Source organism: Mytilus trossulus, chromosome 9, assembly GCF_036588685.1.
Source record: "Mytilus trossulus isolate FHL-02 chromosome 9, PNRI_Mtr1.1.1.hap1, whole genome shotgun sequence".
Taxonomy (NCBI): Eukaryota; Metazoa; Mollusca; class Bivalvia; order Mytilida; family Mytilidae; genus Mytilus; species Mytilus trossulus.
Window position 1 is genome coordinate 64,488,561 of NC_086381.1, and position 27,494 is coordinate 64,516,054.

The 27,494-nt window shown below is 29.7% G+C and overlaps 1 protein-coding gene across 1 annotated transcript; it reads right to left on the bottom strand.

The window, feature by feature from the left end:
• Positions 1–26,494, bottom strand: LOC134683238 (uncharacterized). The gene is made up of 8 exons (XM_063542412.1): positions 26,407–26,494; positions 5,599–5,758; positions 3,325–3,511; positions 2,691–2,788; positions 1,879–1,944; positions 1,250–1,336; positions 783–902; positions 1–274 (listed from the first exon to the last, which is right to left on the bottom strand). Exons 3-8 carry the CDS (start codon positions 3,491–3,493, stop codon positions 188–190), a joined length of 627 nt encoding a protein of 208 aa, XP_063398482.1. The 5' UTR covers positions 3,494–3,511; positions 5,599–5,758; positions 26,407–26,494; the 3' UTR covers positions 1–187.
• Between the last annotated feature and the right edge of the window lie 1,000 nt (positions 26,495–27,494).

Genomic DNA, 27,494 nt, shown 5'->3' on the forward strand with positions numbered 1-27,494 from the left:
TTTTTAATTTAAATTTTGATTACAAGAATATTAAAAAAAACCTGAACCTTAGCCATTTTTTGTTTTTAAATCCTTTAAGACATATTAGACATAAAGTAAACTAAGCAATACAAAGGCAGTGCTTTGGTTAATAAAAGATTATTGTGGGTTTTGCAGTCTTTGTATAGTCCATTTGGAAATAGCTTGATTATGGTTTATATTCTGGAAGTTCTAGTTTTGTCATTTGCTTCTCGTTGTCAACGAATTGCTCACTTCTAAGTTCTCTGTCTTTCTTCTGAAATATATAAAGATCGAAAATGGTCATTCGTTCATGTTTTTTAGTGAGCAATACAAACAACCATTATTATTTGGTATGAATTTTAGTTTCTTCGTCAAGATTTGAAAGATTACATTAAGACGAATTAACCAGCTTTCGTCTTTTCTTTTTTGTATTTTTTACTATAACTAGCACATTGGTTTTCGTGGCAAAACATTTCGATATGATTAAGTTGTCAAAATACATAATACATCTAAACGCATAGAGAGACGGGAAAGGTCAGTAAAATTGTACATTGTTATTTATGATAGATACAACATAACAAATACATTTTACGTAGATCAAATGATGAAAAAAGATTTTTTCGGAAAAGTTCGAATATTATCCGTTTTTTTTCATCATGAAGTCATATACAGGACATCATCGATCAACACCTAAACAACGTTTGCTCTATGGTCGGGTGGTTTTTTTTTGACACCTTCCCCAATTTCCCTTCTCAATTTTATTCTAAATTAAACAATCATACCGCTAGTTTGCATGGAGCCCATGGTGATGCACAGCAATAAAGTGATGCAGCAAAAGACACAAGGAACTCTAGAAGACATATCAGGCCAGTTATGACAAGCAATTCCCTGTGGCTATCACGCTACAAGTAAAAAACACAAAAAACAAATGAAGACACAAATATTCCAACACGCTTGGAAACTAATGATAGATAAATAAGCAAAAAAAAAATACGTTCATTACAATTGCAGCATATTTCGCGGACATATATTATGTTGGAACGCTTTAGTATACATTTGGATGATAAACTGACAGTTACATGATCTAAATTTCGTTTATATTTTCAGAGATAGTTGCACGTAATGTACTTAAACATGCAGGTAGTGCATGACAAATTTTATTTTAGATATTATGATTAGATCTCTCTAAATCTAAATAGCATATTTAAATGCCATGACGGTAAATTGTTGAAAATATGTTTGAACTTACCAGTATATAGTTAGTTGCTGCTGCACCAATAATAATGGGTACGAACAATGACGTCGCCATAATGCTAAAAACCATGAATACCACTTTCTATGAAAAAAAAAAATTACAATCAGATGTATCTTTTGATATTCGTGTCTGCTGTTGTTGTTTTTTTTGCAGCTTTCAATATAATAAAGCAATTTGTAAAGAAATATCGGATTTTTTCCTCCATATTTTTGTTACCAACATTCCAAAGAAAATTATTTCAATATTTAATTCACCTACTTATATATTTAAAATATGCAGACATTTATAATATGCATTTAATCAGTATCCCGTTATTCAGTGGTTGTTTTTTGTTGATGTTGATCATATTTGTTTTTCATTTATTGTGTTGTATATCAATCAGACAGTTACTTTTCTCGTTTGAATTGTTACATGCATGTCATTTTAAGTCCGTGAAATGCTTGATATGAGGTATGGGAATATGTCATTGTCGTACGGTAACCTATACTTGCTAAAGTCTACGCCAATTGGTCTAAATTGGCGATTTGTAATTTCATTACCAGTCACATCATATCTTGTAATTTAATTGGAAGAGTTTTATTATTTTCCTAGTAAGAAGTTATCTATAAATAACAATAACTTACAGTTCTAATCAAGCTGTAGTCTGCATTTCTGGCCATATAAGCTGGGACAATTCCTGTGACAACAATCTATAATAAATAGAAACATGAGGAATAATACATTTATACATTTCTTGACGAAAGATTGTACACCTAGGATTACGATTCACAAAAGTTGCCAACCTTTTTCAAACATCAAATATATAAGCCCACTATCTAAGCTAATGTTTTTGTATAAGAATCACTGTTTCTTATCATCTTGGTTAGCAGATTTATATATATAAAAAAGCGTTCCCACAATTAGGCGCTGCATTTCCTTTAATTAAAAACTCAAATTATAATAATAATAATAATAATAATAATAGTAATAGTAATAATAATTATGATAATGATAATAATAATAATAATTATAGTAAAAGAAGTATTTAATACAAATATGAAAATTGTGTTTTTGTTGTTATTTAGATTTAGGAAGATGTGGTGTGAGTTCCAATGAGACAAATCTCCATCCATATAACAATTTAAAAAAGTAAACCATCATAGGTCAATGCACTGCCTTCAACACGGAGCCTTGGCTCTCACCGAACAACAAGCTATAAAGGGCCCCAAAATTACAAGTGTAAAACCATTCAAACGGGAAAACCAACGGTCTAATCTATATAAAAAAACGAGAAACACGTATAAATTACATAAACAAATGACAACTAAAGTACATCAGATTCCTGATTAAGAACAGGTGCAAAAATTTCATATTTACTTATACCTACGTTATTACATTTCTGTAATTACAGAGATTGGCGTTTGCTAAAATACTTATAAACGTCGTTTTAACCTACCCAAATAGCAGACACCACGGATCCTCCATCTAGTCCGAGTATAATGGTTTTCTTATCAAACGTGAAGGTAGGTATAGAGTCATTTGTAATAACAACTTCTATAAAAAAAAAATGTAGTGTAACAATGTGTATGATTGAAAAAATAATTATCGGTGAGATATAACTTATCTTCATGTGTGTATATTTACATTTATTGCAACGACTGACACCAATTACATATATTAAACATCATTTCTAATGTTCCAAGTCCCTGTATATTGCATGATGATAGATTTTGAATACCGTAAATTCCGAAATTATTGAGTGCAATTATTATTGCGATTTGTCATTTTAGACTAAAAAGCAATTCGAATTTTTGCAATTTTGTTAACAAAATCCTGTTTTATTCATATAAAAAAAATTAAAATGCGAGTTAAAATTATTGCAGATATAACCCTGTCGCATTTAACTGTAAAAATCGTATAATTCTGAATGTATTGTACCATTAAAGAAAACATAACCGATGCGTATTGGCGAAAAATAATCTCCATTCAATTTTCATTTAAACATTTGTACATTTGTTTAAATATTAAACAGCGATCAACTAATGTAATAAACAACAATTATTATGATATTCAAGTAAAAGAAGGTATACCTTTCTTCCCTAAATTGTCACAAAATTTCTTGTCGATTCCTATTGAAACGAATGCCATGATTAAACAGCCTAGGCCAAGAAGTATCTGTATTGCACCATATCTTTTGAGAGTAGCACCCAATCGTTCCTTTGCAGTGACAACTTTCGATTCCATGGTATAGAACTTCATAACTAGGCTTTTTCAATCCTATTAAAATGAATCAAATTCTCTTCATCTTTATACTTTTTTGCTTTACAAATGTTTTGATATGAGCGTCACTGATGAGTCTTGTGTAGACAAAACGCGCGTCTGGCGTACTAAATTATAATCCTGGTACCTTTGATAACTATCTATATCTAAATAAACTGATAGATAACAGGATTGAAAACAGTTAAAAAGGCCAAATTAAGATCGAAATTGATGAGCTTTGAGGACCCAATATTCCTAAAAGTTTTACCGGTAATATAATATATTCCTGAGGAAAAAAACCCTTAGTATTTCAAAAATTCTAAATTTTGTAAACAGTTAATTTGTATTTATGACCATATCAATGATAGTTCATGTCAGCATAGAAGAGCTAACTACTGAGTTGGTGATACCCTCGGGGAATAAAAACTCCACTACCAGGAACATTGACCTAGTGGGTGTAAAGAAACTGATCGTAGATACCAGGATAGAAATGTTATATTTATGCCTATTGTCCGTTTTAACCAGAAAGGACTGAAAAAATAGTATTGTTGATTGCAATTTTCAGATTTAAGTATACATTATAGTATGGGTTACGGCAATAGCAAAATACCGGTATGGTAGGGCATAAAAATCCCGAACATAATAAAAATAATAAAATTTGAAAAAAAAAATCTTAAAAAGATAATGACAAACAAGGACATAATTGTTGGGAAAGAAAAGGAAGACAACGTAAGGGTGAACTTGTTTTCATGAGCAAAAACACATCTCTGTAAAGTTATCGTTAATGGACAAAAATTCAAAATCAAACTGTTGAAAATCAAAAGTTTAGCAGAGAACGTATTATGCCATTTAGTAATTGCGTTTGGTATTAACTTGGACATGGTAAATACCTAGAATTAGATGCATTATCAAAACGTTAAATGGAATGTTTACCAAACTTTTATTTTTTTGGGAAATACTAAGGATACTTTAAGGAGTAGATACCCGTTGCTATTTATTGAAATTTTCGGAATTTCGTGTCGCTTTTCACTTTTGTACTTTATTTGGCCTTTTTAACTTTTTCATTGCAGCATTACTGATACAGTTCATGTTAACAAAACGCGAGTGTGGCGTCTAATTTTTTTTTCTTGGTTTCTATCATGAGTGTTTTTTTATCAGTTTATCAGTTCCACTTTTTGGAAGCATACGATGTTGTATGAATTTTCTTTAATTTATTCCGTAATTGCTTGCTACATTTATTCAGTTGTTTGCAAGAATGAAGATCATTGTTAATTACTTAACACCGTTTTTTATGTGTATCATTTGAAGCATAAAAACTATTTTTTATCTTATTTTCCAATTTGAATGCATGATAAAGACTGGGTAAAATAAAAAATTTTTTTTTTTGAAATCCTTCTTTTTTATTGTCAATAAAAATTCTTGTTTTCATATCAAATGAAAAGACTAGATCATATTTTACATTCATTAGAAAACAGCCAAATAATCATTTTATAGAATGAAGTGAAAATTGATATGCATTTGTCCAGAGAAAAAAAGAACATACAATGTGCTTCGTTCCTAACCAAAGCAATTTTTGTGTATCACATCGATCTTTGGCCCTATGGTAATAATGTCTACTATATCATGCTAAGAATTTTAAATAATGATTTCTGGATATATCAAATTGGAACAGTTATAATAAATATATATGAGATAATAAAACAATAACCTGGGTTAGCACTTTAGAATAGGCAAAACAATCAAACTGCATTACTTAAGCACTTCTCATATCTAAATTTTTCTTTTTTTACTTTCCCCGATACCTTTACTTGGTTTTAGACCGATATAAAATTATGTCACAATCATAAATATTGGAATCTCCTGCACAAGTATTTTATATCGATTTTGTTTACGGCAGCGATGTTTAAATACCGAACAACTGTTTAAACAGTAACAGAACACCACCTTTTATTGTTCAGAGATTTCAGATCAGAAATTTAAATGGTCATTAAATCTTTCTAAATCGTTCGTGTTTTCACCTTTAACTCTTGTTAAAATATTTAATTAAACAATTTAGTAATATTCAGTTAACAATTATTTATCTTTGTCCGTTTAATAAGACTTACCAAATGGCTAGCTCAACGTTTATCTGGAACTGGAATTCAAGGCAGGAATCCTTATCTTTAAATCCCCTCCGCAGTGGATTCTCTTTTATACAGGCATCAATATCCCGTGACCAGGCTTCTTGACATGTTTTCCAACCCGTGAAGTTTCAGTTCATAGGCCCTAAAAAGTTATATAAGTAGTTATGTAATAAGAATTAACATATTTTCGCACATTTTATAAACTGCTCTAAATAACTTACTTTTTTCCAAGATTTTACCACTCGTCAGCATTTTTTTCATTCGATTTTAATATTATGACATGAGAAACTAACCGAATAAATGCAACTATGTGATGGAAATATAAATGAGAATTGTTTGCATACTAAATAGACTTAATTACATAACTAGTATTTGATAAAGCATGTTCAAAACCTCAAATTAAAATTTGAGTTTCAATATTTGAAGTTTGAATTTGATATTTAAAGATTCCTGATAGTATTATAAGGGGCATTACATTTTTTTCCCCATTTTGTTATTGAATTGTTTTGTAGGATTTGAACATGCCTGCTGCCGATTATGACAAAAACGGTTGCTTCCGACAATCATATCACTAGCATTTTAATATTATTGATTAAAATCATACATTAACACCAGAAAGTATATATTTCCATTGACAAATATGTTCTTGAGAACGTTGGAAAAAAAAAATATTTTGGTAGAATGCATACATGTCTTCAAATTTAATTGCATACGAATAAGAATAAGAAAAAGAATATTTATTAAATCCAATTAAAGGGCCCATTTCCGAGCATATGCATATATATAATATTAATTGTACAGTAAATTTTAAATAACTATACTCTTACTAGATGGTGTTTGAAAATAGATAATAAAAACGGATTAATATTTTATGTGAACATGATCCCAATTATTGCAATAACAGTAAAGTTGTTTGAGATACACTAAACGAATGCACGTAATTTACATATGATTGTATCTTGTACTACAAATAGTAACAAGCTTTCATTATATCATTTTTCACGTTAATAACATTAACGGTACCAATTTTCCTGCACCATAAGCGCATTACTATAATACATGTCTCTTCAGTGATGCTCGTGGCCAAAATATTTGAAATCCAAAGCTTATATAAAAGATGAAGAGCTATAATCCAAAAGGTCCAAACAGTATAGCCAAATCCGTGAAAGGAATCAGAGCCTTGCATGAGGGAGATACATTCCTTAATTTATAATAATTTCTAACTTTTTGTAACAGCAAATTTTAATAACACAAAAAAAGCCGTATTTTCATGCCAGTACCGAAGTACTGGCTACTTGGCTGGTGATACCCTCGGTTACTAACAGTCCACTAGCGAAGGCATCGACCCAGTGGTAGTAATAACATTAACGGTACCAATTCTCCTGCACCAGATGCGCATTTCGACAATACATGTCTTTTCAGTTATGCTCGTGGCCAAAATATTTGAATTCAAAAGCTTATACTGTCTACTGGTGATACTATAATGTTGGAATCAGCTAGACGTGACAATCATTATTTTAGCTACTATAGTATCTAAACTATTATATTGAAATATTGCTGCGATTACTTAGAAAAGGCTTGTATATTATTTTTTTCTTGTTTGCTTGAGGAACGAGATGGGGGACCTTAGTGTATTTTTATGCCTTGTTTCAAGACAATATCAACATTAAAGCAGAGAGTTTCTGTCTAGAGAACAATACCCGCACCATTGATTCTCTCATGCAGGAAATCTTCCCCAGCGTTTACATTTACCCAGTAAATTAACTCACCAAAGATACTAGGATTACAATTTTGTAAGTGTTGTACGCAAGACGCTTGTTTTGCCTTAAAACAGACTAACCAATTGAGCTCGAACCAGAACGTCAGAAAAGAAAACACAGTAAGACGCTGATGAGCATTGAAAACAAGCCAATCTTATTTATTCGTGTCTGGCGTAGAAAATCCTTAGTATATCGAATAATTTAAAGTTTAGTTAAAAGCTAGTTCATAATTTTGAACATTACAATGATAACTCATGTCAACACAACGTACTTACTTCTGGGCTGGCGATACTATCGGTACAGAAAGCTCCACCAGCAGTGGCTTAAAACAAGTGGTTATAAATATATTCACTATAGATATCAGGATTTCTATGTTGTACGCCAGAAGCGCTTCTTCTTAAAACGTCAGTGACGTAAAGTACGAATTCGTAGAGAATTGCGGACCTAGATTTCGAACTGTGTGCCTCTCCTTGCCGACATCTTTGTATTTTCATATGAATCGGAGTTCCTTCAGGCACTTGTCAAAAACAAGAAGATCAAAGAAGCCAGTTCATTTAATTTCACATTACTTTGCTTCATTTTTAGACTTATATCTCGAATTAAACACTAGCTGTTATCTCAGTATTAGAATCAATGACAAACGTGACGATTTTAATTTCCCCCACCTTATTAGCAATATACCTTTACCTGCATATCGGATATACATTTCCTAACTCATTCGGTATTCAATTGCTTGCAACTGCTACCCAGACTTTGTAAAACGTCACCAGTGTCTGAGCAAAAAGTTGATGAACCAGGGGTATGTTAAAGAACGTCTTATCAAAGTTGTAATTTTAGCGGTATATTTAACATTGCCATAACGCACGAGATTAAGCTAGCCACAACACCAGGTTCAACCCACCTTTTTTTTCCTAAAATGCCCTGTACCAAGTCAGGAATATAGCAGTTGTTATCTCATAATTCGTTTCTATGTATTATGTATGTTGCACTACAGTGTTTCTGTTGTTTCGTTTTTTTCCTTTTATAGGTGATGTGTTTCCCTTGGTTTAAGTTTGTAACCCGGATTTGTTTTTTCTCAATCGATTTATGACTTTTGAACAGCGGTATACTACTGTTGCCTTTATTCATCGGAAGATATCAAGACCTTATTGATAAATATTTCGCATAAACTACACAAATAATACACGATGGTCTTGAAGTAAAGATTCTTACTATAGCATTCTATTCTTGTCTTTTTAAATATAACTTTTACTGTTTATTCTATTTTTGTTGATATAAATTTGACATGGCTCGGTATTTATACATCCCGTATTTGTGTTATTGTGCTATGGTAAATTGTTGTACTCTTGTCTTGTCGAATTGCTAATGTGCTTTGTTTTAAAGCTTTTTTTGCTTTTCTTTGTTGACATATTTGTTTGTTTTTATAGTTATTAAGAGTATAACACAATGTGTACTGCTGTCCCCCTATTTTTGACATTTTTACTCATAATGTCTGTTTGTTTTCCTAACACATCGTTGTCAATATAATGGAATTTTATGCGACTGTCATACAAGTGAGAGGTTTAGCTAGCTATAAATTCATGTTTAATCCACCATTTTCTACATAAGAAAATGCCAGTACCAAGTCAGGAATATGACAGTTGTTATTCATTTATATGATGTGTTTGAGCTTTTGATTTTGCCATTTGCTTAGAAACTTTTCATTTAGCATTTTCCTCGGAGTTTTTTGATGTTGTTAATTTACTTTTTACGATCGAATTGACACACGGACATTCATACAATTGAACGAACAAACATTTTGTCGATCTCTTTTTTTTTCTTGTTACAGAGGAATAACAATAACTAGAAAACATATACGCGGGGAAATAATTTCTATACAAATAAGTTTTTTGGTATATAGGGTTAATTTCAAAACATTATTTACTGTATGAATCATGTGCAGACAATCTTTTTGATACATGTATGTCAATATGAGGGATACAGTGAAGTACGTGTCATAACTTGACATCAGCTGGAAATTGAAAAGAATTCAACTTAGCTAAGATTTTTTTGGCTTTCCTATTTTCAGTCTTCAAATAGCGCTTTATATAGATATAAAACTGCAGAGATGTGTTATGATTAGTTATCCAACAGGTTCTGATTGACTATAGATCAACATACGGACGAAATTTGGAGTATATATATCCCAGTTGATATGATAGTTCATAGCGTTAGTTTCCTTTCATGTTTCTGTGATGGGAGGTTGCTGTGTTTAAATAGCTATTCTTGGATAATAAAATATGTTGATCGTTGAGGTATCAGAATCCTGTTCTTTTTATTGATTAAGTAGTATTTTGTAAACTTTCTTTTTCTTTCAGTAACTTTTTGTTTTGTTTTGCCTGGTATTGTTGGGTGTCTTCTGCTAGTGATTTTGTCATTGTCCCACTGCCACTTTTGTAGTGTAGCCATTTAAATAACATCGACAAATATGTAAATAATTCTTCATTAAAGTATAAATAGTATACATGTTACAGTAACTGCTGATAAGATCCATATGCACGTCAGTAAATAATAGTCACGTTATCAGAGAACTATAAAGCTATCTAATAATTATGTTTGAGAGTATGAAAAGTGTGGGTTATCTTGTCATAGGCTATTTAGTATAACGATTGTTAATTTGATAAAGTATCACATATCGATATAATACAATTATGAAATATCAAGAAGTACATAGAAAAACGAATAAATTATGTCTATTTATACAAATTGAAGTCATTATTTTGTCCGATAGTAAAGGAATAAATAAATTCAATCCAATAACGTCATCATTAAACTACAAAATCGTTTAAATGCAAGTATAACTAATAATGTATGGTTAAATAGCATTTTATCGTCAGTTATATTAGCCCTTTTATATACAAAAAGTATTATCAAATTTGGATTTCATAATCCCCGAGTTACTTTGTCGCCTTGCTAAGTACTTTCTGATTGATTCAGGTAACTGTTTTGTGATGTGGTTACAAGTTAATGAATTTAAGCTTTAGCATTTTGAACTTAACATCGGCTAAAAGTCTGAAAAGTCTTAATAAAGAAATAGCTATCAAAGTACCAGGATTATAATTTAATACGCCAGACACGCGTTTCGTCTACATAAGACGCATCAGTGACGTTCAGATAAAAATAATTATAAAGCCAAACAAGCACAAAGTTGAAGAGCATTGAAGAAAACGTTAAGCCTTGTTAAGAGCTTATTTTTGCAGATATTTTCCACTTGAAAATGCAGTACTGTTTAGACGCTTTGCTGGCAGTCAATCAATTATTGATCATGCAGTATGTCTTCAAAAGTTCAGTATGTTGATGTTTCGTACTGGTGATTTCTGAACATTCTGAACCAAGACTAAATAGGTCTTAATTGACCGCAAGCGAATTGTCTGAACAGTACTGTAGATAAGATTGACAAATAAATAGGAAAAAACTGGTTTTTTTTTTAGAGCTGTTGAAATTAAAATAACAATTTTTTTTTAAAGAGGGTATTATATCAGTGTTTAATTTTACCTATGGTGTTTCGATTGTTTTTGTTTTTACATTATTTGTAAGTACCTTTTTACCATTTATTGTTCGTTGATGTATGTTCAGTTCATATTTTAACTGGTCGTTGAAAGAAGTTAATCTGAGATTTGGAATAACTAGTTAGCTCCACATGTTTGTGTGTCTGTTTTAATGAAAATACGAATATTGTGTTTCTAAAATTTGATGTTTACATATTTTTTGAAAATGTTTTAAATTTAGGAAAATGTATCCCTCATACAAAGATCTGATTCCTTTCACGACTTTGGCTATACTTTTGTCGTTAGGGTTCATAATCCCATATTTTTTTTATAAGTTTATGGATTTTCAAATATTCTTGTTTGAGCATCACCGAAGAAACATTCATTTTTGCAATACGTAACTAGTCCAATATTAAATGTACCGTTAATTTCATTATCGGTCAGTATTTAGTAACGTATTTTGTGATTAAGATGACAGCTCAGTTACATATGCCTAGTTCTGAAAGTACTGATAATAATATGGATATTTTTTTACCCTTCCAGCATTCCTTTTAATTTTAAAATCTTGTACATTGATAGCTTTTAACAAAAACAATTAAAAACAAAATATTGTCTATAAACTCATCATAGATACCAGGACTAAACTTAGTATATGCCAGATTTGTCGACACGATGCTTTGCACCTTAACTGTTGTGGGTTGTATTTCGTTTTAAAAAGTTAGATTTTCTTCGTTTTCTAGGCGAACCACTAGTTCTTTGTTAACTATTGTAACAATACACACAACTGGTGCCATTATTCTGTTACCTGACAATATATTTGATTGGTTATTATATATAATATAACTCTTTGAAAAAGTAGTAAAAGTAGCAAACAAATAATGTATGGATTGTATGGCCAACGTGATAATGATTAATTTTTAATCAAATATGACACGTTTTATTTATTTTGATATCAACATGTACCATTAAAATGGTGGTTTTAATTCATATCCATTAGTTTGTTAATGGTTCTAAATGCTTTTGAACTAGATTAGTTTTCCAAATTGTTTGATTCGAACGTCAATTTTGAGTCTTAGCGAACTCAATAATCAGCTTTGCATTCAATTCGTTTCAGATCAAAATTGGTTTGCTAGTGACATTTATGATTGGTTTTGATAAACAGTCAAACTATAGAGCTAAGCAATACTAGACGAGTTAAAAAAAATTGAATTTTCTCTACATTTTGCAAATAAATTTCTTAAAATACGTACACTAATGGTATCATGGTTATAATATATTCCAGAAACTCTAAACGATGAAAGCTTTTCAAATTTGTGAGGACCTCTGCCCCCAGAAACATGACCATTCCAGTAGCTACAATGTATTTAAATTAAAACCAACAGAAAATCAATGTCCACTGATGAAACTAAGGTTATTGATCAGAATGAGGATCATTTGCATGCGGATTGCTGTACACATTTGCTTCGATCACCTGTTAACTTGCAACTTCTTACACTGTGTTGTATAATATAGGGGGAAAAAAGAAGACAAAGCCAAAAAAAATGAATATAGATTATTAAGTAATTAAACAAATACATTGGACCTAAATTGCAACTAATCAGTTTCTACTGAAATCGAAAAAACAGTTCTATACATTTATCCTATCTTGTTTAACAAAATCAGCATAATTTATTTTTGATGAATATACATGTTATTTTAAGTAAGAATCTTTTAAACGTATACAATAGTTTTGATTGAGACACTACACTGGCAAATTTCACTCACATCAATTTCACGTGAATTTAAATTCATGTGAATCTCACGTGAAATTCACTCCAAATTCACCTCAAACGAGCTTATACGTGAAACTCACGTGAAAACATTTTTTTTGAGTTTTACGTGATTCTCATGTGAAACTCATGTGAATTTCACATGTAAATCACGTAAAATTTTTCATGTGAAATTCACATGAATTTTCAAAATAGAGTAATTCAAATAACATATAAATTTTCGAATTTAATTAAAATCATGAAAAATATAATTTTTCTTGGTTGTAAATTTCACGTGAAATTCATGTAAAAAATTTCACATCAAAATCATGTGAATCTCAATTCACGTGAAATTCACATGAAAATTTTCACGTGAGTTTCATGTATAAGCTCGATTGAGAAGAATCTCACGTGAACATTTTCATGTGAATTTCACGTGAGATTGATGTGAAATTCATGTGAGCAAATTTTGCCTGTGTACTCAAGGACAGCATTACTTTTGTATATAACTATCTCAATTTAAAAATACAAGACGATTATTCAAACTAGAAAAGTATATACGAAAGATATAATTTTTGTTTCAACTTATACTTAGTCACGTTTTCTTTTAAATTATGTATTATCATCAAACCAGAAGAAATATTTATTATATTCAATTAGAAAATTAGGAAAGAAAAATAACGTGAAAAGATCGGTGTTGTTGTCCAAAAACAAAGAAATTAATCAAGAAATACAAAGTAATATTAATCTAATTCGCTAAAAGCGAATTATATCTTTTCGACAATATTATAGTATATCAAAGTTTTGATTTGTTCATGTTATATATAAATAGAAATAACCGCCAAATAATTAAAGCATTGCATCTTGACTGATATTGCATTCTGTATTATCCATAGAATTTGATGATGTTCGTATTTAAGTGATAGTTACTGAGTTAAGTCAGAAAATAATTGAATTTAATATGGAAAAGTCACCGGCTGTATGTGATTGTTTGACCAATTTATTTGTTCACCGATTTATATGAGAATGTTGAATAAAGCCATATATTACCACTATTTATAGCAGTATTGGTTTTTATTCGTAGCAGCGTTCTTTTTAGGACGTTACTATAAACAACAATTTTTATTTGCCACCAAATTTACTTTAACCATTTACATGTCAATAGGTTTTTGGGACCGTGAACATATAGCGCATGCGTTAACGTCAAACGTTTTACTGATTAAATGATTCAACTAAGGACATTGCCCGCATTTAATAATATAAACAGTATGTCTTATTCTCTATTTATGGCTTTTTTCTTTATGACCATTAAATTATTGATAAAATCAGTATTTTGAAAACGCCAAATATATTTAAAAAAACAGTAAAGTTGATAAAAGGAAACAATCATTAACACATTTATGTTGAATGTACTGATAATTTATTTGGTGGTATAAAGTAGGTTGAGCATAAAATTATGTAAAAAATAAGTCAGATATAACTAAGTGTCCATGATTTCAAAGTGACTTAGCAAAATATGAGTTTCGTTGTATGTAACAAAAATAAATAACTATCAATTTAACACGAACATGAAATTTTTTTACGGATAACACAGAATGCGATATAAGTCAAGATGCAATGTTTTAATGATTTGTCAATGCTCTGCTATTAATGCATATTTACGAAGGAAAACTATTAAGGCCCAGTTGCAAGATAATTCAGTAGTTTAAGGATGTTCGCTCTTCTGTTTTGAAATAACAAGTTATGTTATCCGTGATCTACTTTTTGAGATATAATCAATTGAAAATTTGGCGAGAAATAGTTCTCTCTAGATTTTTCATATATTTAACATCGACAACTTTTTCCTTTCCAAAACTATAAAAAAATAACAAAGATTCTATAAAATTTTCAAAAATGACTTTTAAAACTATATGCAATAAAATTATGAAAAGAAAAGTAGGGGTCAGTTGGCAAAATTTTTATTGGCACTTTATGGATATAAAAAGAGGATTCCGAATATCTGACAAAAGGTCAAAGACAAGAGTAGCGAACTTATTAAATACCTGTTACGGCGCAAATAAAAGTAAACTCTTTCAAATTCATATTGACAAGAAAAAAACACCACCATAAAAAAAAACAAAAAAAAAATAAAAATAAAAAAAAATAAAAAACGTGTATTAGGTTTTTTTTTTAATATTCATCTTTAAGTTAATTTTTAAATGATCATAGCTTGAGAAATTGAGAGGAATAAATGAACAAATGACATCAGCAATGAATATAAATAGCATTCTCTCCCAGCATCAAAATATGAGACTGGTTACTCATAATGGTTGATTATTATCATGTGCTCAAAGACTCGTGCAATTTTAACAATAATTGTGATATTTTATGATTAGAAAAACCTTGAAGCCCACCCAGGAGCGATAATTTTCCAATTTTTTTTTATTTTCCTTTATAACTTTTTAACAATTGATTAACAAATTTTACAGAAAAATAAAAATGATGCATGAATTTGCATTTAATCTTTAGTAATGAATTCCTCCAGTATCTAAATTCATTTATTTTTGAGAAACGCGTGAAGTATGTCACCCATAAAAACATTTTTGCGAGGTGTGAACGAGCTTTTTCGTCGATATAAAAACATAAAAAAATCTTCATTTCATCATATGATCTTAAAAAAAATACCCAAACTAAATAGTCCTAAGTCTAGAAAAGTTTTAAATTTTGTATTAAATCGAGGCGCTAACATGCAACAAGAATAATACCAAATTCGTTAAAGTAGAATTAACATGTGCATATTATTAAAGACAACGTCTGACGACGTTCCGAATTTTGGATTGACACACTATTTATGTTCAAGGTTCAGACTATATTCGAGTACAGAAACACCCCTCAATTGGCGGAACAAAACAAAATAACATTAACGTTTTGGAAAGCACACTTCACTGTACAATATCTGTTTTGGTAAAAGACGTGAACAATTTACTAGAATATCTTTATTCTATTTAATTACATAACATTAATGCATAGAACTTATTCTCAGTAATTAAGTTTTTTTTCTGAATTGTAAAGTTGGAAACTGCAGTATGGGGTCTATTTTTACTAATTTTGACATAAAATAAATTGCGTACATATTGCGCGAGATGCATTCTGAAAGAAGACAATAGTAAGGGAGAAATAAAACACAAAAAATCAACACTTGCGAACAAATGATTTACATAAATTTACAGAACTCCGGTAGCGTAAAACGTTCCTGACTATTTTGTTGCGTCCTTTCTGTAACCTGGTAAGTAAAATGCAGTAACGAGTCGTTTTTTATGTTTTTATAGTAAAGAGGACACCGCAAATAAAAATAAAAGTATTAACAAAACAACATAATTTCAACGTTTATTCAAAATCTAACACTTAAATATTTCGACAAAAAGAACGAATAGAACACAACCGACATTTTTTTTCGCTTGGTACTGCATCAAATGGTGGGTTAAATCCGGTTTTATAGCAAGCCAATTGATTAATGTGACATCAATTGATATCACAAGCAGCAGCCACAATGGTTCAAACATACATCTCAAACATACAACATAAAAAACTTTAAAATTCAAACAAACATGTAAATTGATCTGACTAAGATACCAAAAAGAAAAAGTTTTTGTTATCGATATTGCATACAGTATATTAAAACAAACTGACATATACTATTCCCAATAATGTAAAATTTAAGTAAAATTCAACAGAAAGGTATACAAAATGAAAACAACACTATAAAAAAACTCATGCGTTATAATCACACATCTGAGCCAATCTGCATTAGAAACACCCAAGCTGAAACCAAAAACCTGGATGCACAGATACCGTTCCAAGACCAACTGGAACTTTGTAGTTCAACAACAACAAAAAATCAAACTATAAAGTAAACATAATTATACACATCGTAAGCACTTATAATTTATCACTAAAAATCTCCATGTATAATCATGGTTTCTTGTAAAGTATCTATTTAACGCTTGTAAATTAGATAGCGACTAACAATTTTTTTTTAAAACAAATTTGATACTTAAGTCTTTATATGCTATTTCAAATGTAAACACCAGGTGGCAAAGTGCAATCAGGTGTGCTCACTAGGAAATTAACGAAAATTAATGTAGCATATAATTTAATCCAGGTATAAATGACAGATTACTTTTTATGTGTATCAGACGACAAAGTCATTTCAATTCTGTAAACCTTTTAATCAGAAAAATCAATTATACTGTGTAAAAAATGTTTAGAAACCAATATTTTACATTTTAAATTTATCTAAATAAATAGTTTATAATTCAATAACAAACAACACTGAACTGAATAAAACATCGATTTTAAAGATTTCAACTTTGACAAAAATGTCAATGAGGTTTTTTTAAAAAACTAAATGGTACGTTTTCAACTCTTTTGGTCTCTCACTATTCTAGAAGTAGATGGTGAATCATTTTACATGAATATCAATAATGTGGTCATTTTTATAAATTTCCTGTTTATAAAACTTTGAATTTTTCGAAAAACTAAGGATTTTCTTATCCCAGACACATATTACCTTAGACGTATTTGGCACACCTTTTTGGAATTTCGGATTTTAAATGCTCTTCAACTTTGTTCTTGTTTGGCTTTATAAATATTTCGATATGAGCGTCACTGATGAGTCTTATGTAGACGAAACGCGCGTCTGACGTACTAAATTATAATCCTGGTACCTTTGATAACTATTGCTACCAATTTGTATATTTTCTGTCATTCAAAAACCTCTGGATTTTTACACAGCTATGGTCAATTTGTGAAGACATATCATAAGGCTTATGCATTCAATATACGTAACTTACAGGTATTTTTTTTTAGAACAAAAAACATATTATTTCAACCTTTTGTTATAAATGTTTGAAAAAATACATAATTTATCTAAGCAATTTGAAAAGAAAAAAAAATATACACTTTACATTTTCAACATGAGCTGTAAAGCATGTTTCTCTAACTCTATGGAAATTTATCCCTTTCCGAACCCATTGTATAAAAAAATTTAATCAACGTGTGATTGCTGGTGATCTCAAAAGATCATTGGATGATTTTAAGGGTCGTGACCTTTTTAGCTAACTGAATGAAGCAAAATATGATAACAGGTGTTAATGAAATTGACAACTTCGTGCAATGTGAAAGGCACTCGAAGGGGATTTTCGGTTAACAAAAAAAAAGAAAATGTATTTTTAATCATTAGAGAAACAGATTCTTACAAAGTTACTCGTGGATTATCGGATTTATCCAATCTCGATAGTTAAATTATAAATTTTAAAGTCCTCGCCGAGGCGGCTTGGACTTTAAAATTGATAATTTAACTATCTCGATTGGATAAATCCGATAATCCACTGGTATCAATGTAAGAATCTATATTTAACCCAAGTTAAAGCTATGGATAAACATACTGTACAGTTCAAAATTAATAAAATTAAAAATGATATGGGTTAAGCTTTTTAAACCCTGCGGTGACATATAGTAGTTAACTTCTATGTCGATTTGTATCTGGTGGAAGATTGTTTTATTGGCAATCATATCACATCTTCTTATCTTGATTTTGTTTGATTTTTAAAAATAAAAATCATTCACGTAATACGGTATAACATGTATAAACAGGCTTAGTCATGTCCTTTCTTTTATATGAGGTTCCATAAACGGCCCAGCATTTTGTAATTCTAAGTTAAATTCAAAATGACGTATGTTAAAACTGTGTTTATAAACAGTATTTAATGATATAGCGCTAATAAATAATTTTTAAAACGATGCACATAATCATGATAACGTAAACATGTAAAAGAAATAGTTTATGTTTGCAATCTGACAATATCCCAGTCTGAATATCCATTATATTAAATAAATTAAGATTAAGGTTTCGGCATAAATTAATGTGTTCAGATTACTGGAATGCTATATCTTCCCAAGTTCTACACAGTATGATAAAACACAATATTCAACTGATTATACATCCAAGACGTAGTGAGCCTATGATTATTTTTATCTATGATTATTGTCTACGTATGATACACAAAGTTTGTAGCAACTGTAAACGAACATTATACTCTATTCTGTAAAGCACATTTAGACCCGTATAATTGTTTTATATCTTCAAACTATACTCAGAAATAAACTTTCGATTTATATTTTACCTTTCAGTTCGTAATGGAGCCTCGTTTAAATGTATATTTATCTTTTGTTAAGCCTCAAGCAGAGAAATATACCAATCTGTTTTATGCGTTTTGTCTTGAAATCAGAATTTGGTGAATAAAAGAAAAAAGCTTATTTCAGATGAATTGTTTTTAACATAAGGAGAAAGCTAGTGTGGAAACGACCACTTGGTTCGAGGTCACATTTATTGTCCTTTGATATACGTGGTTCACATATAAAGTCCATAGTGTGGACAGAGTATAACTTTTTTTATACACTTTCCTTAATAATTTTTCATATTTTCTGCATGAAATATTAAGCAGGGTATGCTTTTACATGTTAAACTTAGGTGATGGACTTTAAAATAAAGGTAAAAAGTTAAGATGTCTTAAGATGTCAACAGTCAAACTGAATTATATATTCCCTTAACTTTGAACTGTCCGATTTTGAGGGAGGACTGGTAGTCTTTTTATAATTTTGATTTAATTTGCCCTTAAAATAGTACACTACACAAAAACCTTTTCAAGATACTTTCAAAATGAAAGAGAAATCAGAACCCGCGGAACAAATATGATGAATATGATACTTGTTTTTTAGTTGCATTTACAAATTAAACAGACCAAACAGGAATCACGAGATTTGTTGATAGAAATAAAAAGAATGAACATGCAACTACATGTGTAGATAAAGATAAATCTATTGTAATATACACCACGAGACAGCAACTATAAGCATTGTAACTAAAACATCCGCATAAACATTAATAAGGCAAGGGCCAGTAAACATGATAAAAGTCTGCTTAAATTATAATATGTCGATGTTTAAATGCAGTTAAATTTACATATTAAACCGAACAATATAGTAAACAGATATGGCGATAAGATAAGATAAAATAAAAAAAAAAGCACTTTACACGTGAATGTGAACAAGAATAGTTATTTAATATCTTATATGATACTTTTTGCATATTTTAGAGTGCTGTTTCGAAAATGTTTGTATAACAAAGACAATTTTGATAATTTCATGTTTAATGTAATTTGTTTATTTTGAAATGAAATAGAAATGAAATTTGCATCATGATTTACGATTTATTTTAAAATGGAATGAATATAAAATTTACATCATTATATGATTGATGGATTATGTTTTATTAACGATGAAAATATTTTCGATTTTTGAATGTTGTGCTTAAGAAGCGCTTTTCTTGATTTTTTTCACAGATAATATAAAACCAAACACTTTAAAGTCCAAGGATTTATATAATAGGGGAAAAATAGAACATCCACACACATTGAAAATTCACATGTTTCTGTAAATACAATGTTAAATATTAACAGTTAAAAAAAATCTAAATAACTGGAGAGGTATTAGACTTTTTTTCATATTTCAGCAGAAATCTGTTTGTCTAAAATGGTATAGTTTATGGACATCAAGATGTTTGGGAAAGAGTTGTTACGTATTTCAAGATGGAACACAACACTCGAATGTGAACTGAAAACTGTAGATATTTGACATTGTATTTATGGATAAATGTGAATTTTCAATTGTATCTCAAAATTTAATTTTTCAAACCAAATGTACCAGAGCTCACCAATACATAGATTATTCGACCAAATTATTAGACAAAAATAACTACACAGTTGTTGATTAAATATAGTTTCAAAGACAGTTTATTTGAAATTATGCACTGAATTTATCAAGCCATATGAAAGAGGGGCGAAAGATACCAGAGGGACATTCAAACTGATAGATAAAAAATAAACTGACAATGCCATGACTAAAAAAGAAAAAGACAATCAGAAAAACAAGAGTACACAAGACAAAAGATAGAAAACAAAAGACCAAGCAACACGAACCCCACCAACATCTGGGGGTTATATCAGGTGATTCGGAAGGGTAAGCAGATAACTAATGCAAATTAAAAAATCAATGAGACTCGGAATTAGTATATTTCAAATTCAGCAATGGATCTAATAAGGAGGTTTCCACATCGCGATAGGGATAATAGTACTATTCGCAGATAATGTCAAATTTAAAAAGGAAAAAAAGTAAAAAACACAAATAAATATTTTGCATGGTCGACAAAGGAATGCGACATTTTGGACAACCTTATGAATAAATTCAAGTTCAAATGTTATAATATGAGTATAGTTTAAGGGGATTTTCAATCTTCTAAACAAACTGACGAAGTCATGGGATAAAAGAAAATCAACCAAAAGGCCTACAACATTTTACAACACACAACATTAAAAAATGAAGACATAGCAATTCGAACCCAACTAAAAACCCGGGATACCCGATCAGATACCCCTGAAGAATAAGCAAATCTTCAATAGAAAGTAAATTTTTGGTAGGCTCTTGTCATTCGTATAAAACATCTACACGTGCTACTTACCAGGGGAAAAAAAATTATAAATCAATTGTCAATTACATATTTCTAACTGATTACATTTTCGAAAATTATACTAGTTATCAAATAAAACAAACACGAGGTATCTTGTAATCCCTAAACGAAGTCGGCCTTTATATTTTATGTCGACAGGAAAAAGCGTGTTTCTTAAAATAAATATTGTAGATGATGATTCAATACAATTGGTTATTATTTAGATATGGAGGTATTTGCCGTATCATATCACTGTTTTAGGAATTTGCATTTTAAACATGTACGTTATTTAAATGATAGCATGGTTAATTAAGCGAAAGTCAACTCAATAACCTTTTTAATGTGTATGCTCTAGCGCGCAAGAATTTCAAATATGAAATGTACCCTACAATATTATACAAGAGGTTTTTCAATTCAATTTCTAAAGCAATAAAGTATGGATAATATGTAAATACCAGATTTTTAATTTTTACAACTTCTTCATGCCATACTGGTGAAACTGCGTTGTAAGCGTAGTTCATATAAGTTACATTTTTGTAAACATATTTTGAGACAGTAAAAAAGGACAAAAGAAGTATGGCAGAGAAGAACCAATTCGATAATAATTTACTAGATATAAATATTAAAAACATTTTGAATCGTATTCCCTTTAAAGGCATTATCGAAATATGATCTTGTAACCTATCCGCTCTTTGACATTACAATGTAACTAAATATTCATTAGGGATATGTCGACATAGGTGACTAGAACAAAAATTATACTCTCTAAAAATTGATTTTGATCCAAATAAAGAAATGTGGTTTGGTTTGGACAAATTATATTTACCATGCCTCCTTTTCAGAATTCTCGTGAAATTTGATATAGGAAAATAAACTGTTGGAAAAACGATGATGATCAAACTTTAAAATTTTAAATAGTTTTTAAGTTATTTTTTTTTTATTTGAATGTTTTTTTGGGAGAAATCTTTGTTATGAATTCTTTTTTTAGGTTTCCATGATCATAATCATAATATTTGACTTTTGACAATGTGCAGGATACAACTGCAGAGGAATTTATGCCACATAAAAAAATCCTATCTGAACAAGTATGCCAATTTGTGCCTTAATAGTAATTTCTCACCTTTTTGTAGTATAAATGTATCCCAGTAGACATTTTGATGGTCAAATAATTGTATTAAAGTCGGAATGTAATTACTTATGACGTTTGATTTCTATAATGTTGATTTGTTTTTACACAAATGGCTCGGTACACTTGAACTCCCAACATTGTCAGTGATTATCTTACTATCCGATTATTTTAACTCTAAGTCATTGTTTTAAAGCAACATTTTCAATGTTCAATGGTAAAAGTAGGACATACATACTATGTTTAAAAAATTACATTTTGTTCGTAAAGAAATCATTCCTTTCCAATGAATTCATACCCGGTCATGGCCTTTACTATGAAGTTGTCATTAATATGTAATGCATTGAACTATTTCTTATGTGAAAGAGGCCTTTTTGGGATAAATGTTGAATAAAAATTAAGAGGTAAGAAAAAATAAAAAAAATCTAAACTTCGAAGAATTAATTTTGTATATCAGATATATTATTTGTTTGAACAAATACAATATATAAAATGTTTTAGTCGACTTATGCTCTATTATAACACAAATATAGATTGACAGTTTTTTTATTTTGTAGAAAATTGAAATTTGTTTTACTTTGGACGCTATTAAAAACACGGGTACATATATTTTCAAATATAATGTTGTCATTGTTTAATTATGTTTCATTGCAATGCTACCCATTTAATATTTATTTGAATTTTTTACAAGGGACACTATTAAATATGATCACAGTTGCTTCTATGTACTAATAAAAGTTTAATGTTTATATCCAGGTTAAGAGTAAACGTCAATAATTTAGCAATTCAATGACACGTTATCGCCCCTTTTTTATTATAATAAATAGAATATAAAATAAATGGAATTTGAGTAAAACACTTAACTGTTAAGTAATTTTAGTATCGCTATAATAATCTTTCAATATAAGATACAAGTTTTAAAAAAGTGTACCAACAATCCTTGCAGTAACTGAAAGTAAACTCTTGAACGTATTAAAATGTTGGAAGACGTTCTGGTCTCTCCCGTCAGCAGGTGTACTTCGTAATTCTGATTTATTGTTATTCACTTACTTTATAAACAGTATAGAATGATACGATCATATTTAATGACGCGTCAATTGGTAAGGAATCTCAATACTATTTACGTCTTGTTTCAAATTAAAAAAAAAAACGAATTGGTTTTTATCCTCCCTACCCCCCAAAAAAATTAATGAATGAGCATTACAGTATTTCTTGTCTAATTACAAGACCTAACAAAAATGCAAACGTTATTGTGTCCAATAACTATAGAAGAAATGTATATATCTTCCATGTTTCTTTCAGTAGAAGTAATGGTTTGAAAGTACGATAATTCGTTATACCTATTTGAATATCGAGAGGTTAGGTCCTTATTTAAAACAACAACATACTTAACCCTTTGTCAATAGGAACAGCACACGAGGGATATGTCCTACGATGCTTCTCTCGTGTTTCCATCTTCGTTATTTTCATTATGTTTCATCTCTCTGTGATTTGTTTTTATATTGTAACCCTTTGAAGGTTATTTTAGAAACACATGAACAACTACTGCGGATGGTAACTTTAGGTTTCATTACTTTTCAGAAACTCCTGTCGTGGGTCATGCGTCTGTAATTGATTGGTTTATCGATTTTTTTACAGAAATTAGCGTCGTGCTTCTAAAATTTGTACCATACGTTTATATCTATACGGTTTGAATGATTGATATGATCTAATGGTATCATTTAAAAGTTAAGTTCGTTCAATGTGGATATGACAATATTGTCCTAAATACATGGACTCTACACTGATAATTGAATCCGTTTTTTTACATGTCCCTTGAAATGTGTGTATGATGTTAAGGATACATGAAAAGTAATTTTAAAATATGATATATTAAAAATCTAACATGGATTAGGGTTAAGGTTTAAGGTCGATGAACAAGGATATAGTCTGCATATCATTTTGTTACCAGTAAGTTATGGATTATTTTTTAAAAATAGCCTAAAGTAAATAGTACATTTAAATCTTACTATTTACAATAATATCACATAATTTTTATGAGATTTCGTAAAATACATTCGTGTTTAAGAATAAAGAAATTTAAAGACCTATGCTGAAGTTTTGATCAAAAACAGTGCACGTTGTTCTGTGTTGAGAATTATCGCAAACGTGACAACAACTTTTTGCAGCTGATGTCTTTAATGTTTAAGTTCTTATGATACTCAAGTGTATTTCTATTCTCATTGACATAATTGAATACTGATGTTGTCTTTTTACTTCATGATTTGAAATTAGTTGACTGTTCTGAACTTGTCTTTCTCAGTACATAAATGAAAATTTTACCAAATTTACATACTAAAAGATTTATTCGCGAATCATGATATTTTCAGAATAGGTGCTAAAACTTGTAATTCTCTAATGAACTAATGAATATGCATGTTGTTTAATTTGCATGGTCTGTCATTAATCTGTATAGAGGGGCTCATAAATAAAAAAATATATTCTATGATTGTATAGTGTGTTTGTCAGCATAGGGTTAGACAATAATAAAAAATATTTCAATTTGTTCTCAAATGACAAATATTACATACACCGTTAAATCGGTCGATAAATAAAGGCAACAGTAGTATACCGCTGTTCAAAACTCATAAATCCATGGACAAAAAACAAAATCGGGGTAACAAACCAAAACCGAGCGAAACGCATTAAATATAAGAGGAGAACAACGACACAACACCGAAACAACGAACAACGCCGTGGTTAACCATGCTTAAAAAGATAAAGGCAAACAGACAAACAAAAGTACACAATACACAACATAGAAATTAATTTAAACTGTTCCCTTGTTTTAGGGATTTTTTGCTGTGCACATACTGATTTTGTGTCATGGATGGATACCCCATATCCTTTCTTGATCTGATTTTGATAATTCTGGTGTTTTTTGTATTTTTTTTTAGAAATAATGGTATAGCGACTTATGGTTCTTCTGCACTTATCTAAAATGCAAATTCTCAAATGTTCCTATTCAAAAGTAAAAGAACAAAAATACCGAACTCCAAGGAAAATTCAAAAAGTCCCTTAACAAATGGCAAAATCCAAAGCTCAAACACATCAAACGAGTAGCAAACCAACTGTCATATTCCTGACTTGGTACAGGCATTTCCTTGTGTAGAAAATGGTGATTTAAACATGATTTTTAGCTATCACTCTTACGACAGTTGCTTAATATTGACAACAATGTGTGAGCGAATAAAACGGACATAATATGGTAAAAATGTCAACATTTCGGTTACAGCAGTCAAGTATTATTATCTTAATCATTATAATAACAACTATGTCAACAAAGAAAAACAAAATGTCGTATAGACACTATAAAGATGTTTAAATTCCGAGCCACGCCAAAAGAATATTACTAAAAATGGACTTAACAGTATAGGTTAAAAATATACAAAGACAAATAAAAAGAACACTATAACAAGTGATTAAGATGACAAACAACGTACTATAATCTATACTTCAAGACCATCATGTATTATTTGTGAAGTTGATACTGAATATTTATCAACAAGGTCTTGGTATCTTCCGATTAACTTTTAAAAAAAATCGCTATTTTGTAATTTTTTCACCGATAATATAAAACCAAACAATTTAAATTTCAAGGATGTATAATCATTGAGGAGTTTAATAACCAACAAAAGCTTGCCAATAAAATGGTTAATAGACCAAATTATTTGACAAAATAACTACACAATTGTTGATTTGAGATTGTTTCAAGGACAGTTTATTTGAAGTTGTGTGACTCGGTATACTTTTATTTAGAAAAAAGCATTTAAATCCATATGCAGGTTTCCACAACACGAAAGGGGTGACAAAACTATTTACAGATAATATCAAATTTATAAGATAAAAAGAAAAACACAAAAAAGCATTTTTCAATGTCGACAGATATGCTTATCAAGATTCAAGTTCAAGTTGTATCATATGATTATAGTAAATGAGGATATTCAAACTAACCAAAAACAAACTATAGAAGTCATTGAAAAAAAAATCAACAAAAAGGCCAACAACATTTTACAAAACACAACATTAAAAAATAAAGACTTACCAACAAGAACACCACCAAAAACCTGGGTTGATATCAAATGCCCCGGCCCGGAAGGATTAGCAAATCTGGTAGACCTTTGTCATTCTTTCAACACATCTACACGTGTTAATAGATGAAAAAATGTACTTTTTAAATCCTTTCTTTCATTGGAATTGTTAAACCCGGATTGCCCATGACAGAATATAAGGATATATGAAAACGTAAATGAATAAGTTGAATTTTGATTGGTCTTTAGAATATCATAATGATAAAATTATTATAGTTATATAATGTTAACCGAATTTATAAGCAGAAATATTAGCTACTAAGATGTTTTTGAGTATTATTATTTTTTTTAAATGCTCATATTACCACTAATAGAAAATATTATGATGCAGAATTTGAGATTCATATCTAATATGATAGTATAGAATATCAACAAATATCTTTTTTATACAATTTGTACATGCAATTGATTATTTTTTAGATATGGCGGTATATGTCGTAGCATAATATGTGCTTTATGCATTTAAGGTAGCACAATACAAAGATTCGTTTACTTCCCATCACTAACCTTTGAAATGCTGTAACTTTCTTATGAATGAATAGAAAATAATAAAAGAGGTATATAAAGATAGATAAAAGATTAATCTTTTAAAGGAATGCAATATTTTTATTATGCAATCATTATGTAATCAATTATTATGTAATTAGTGGCAAAATCTGGGTAAGATCACTGAAATGGATTTAGCTCTATCGTCTCTTTAACTATATAGAAAATTTTAAAGAAATCTTAATCAGCACATCCTGGGCTTCAAAAGGGTGTCTCAGATTGTCTCTATGGTATTCCATTTTCTCATCAATCTCTAATTAGTGTAAACATCCCAACCACATAAAAGAAGATAATGTTTAATAAGTTGTAACATTTGTTCTATACATTCTATCTGAAATCTGAGACACCCTTTTGTAGATAATGGCCAGAGGAACAATATATAATAAAACCAACCCTCTAGAGATACCTATGCAGAAGCTAATTTCATTTGAAAGTGGAAATTCGGTGAAAAATATTTTAGACACAGTTAACATCATAATTGGTTACATAATTGTTG

What these genes read in the sequence shown, in the direction of transcription:
- LOC134683238 (XM_063542412.1), bottom strand. Translation starts at nt 3,493, where the DNA reads ATGAAGTTCTATACCATGGAATCGAAAGTTGTCACTGCAAAGGAACGA. An exon ending in CAGCAACTAACTATATACTG is followed by an intron (nt 903 to 1,249) that starts GTAAGTTCAAAC and finishes TTTTACTTGTAG; the next exon opens with CGTGATAGCCACAGGGAATT. An exon ending in GGGCTCCATGCAAACTAGCG is followed by an intron (nt 275 to 782) that starts GTATGATTGTTT and finishes TATATATTTCAG; the next exon opens with AAGAAAGACAGAGAACTTAG.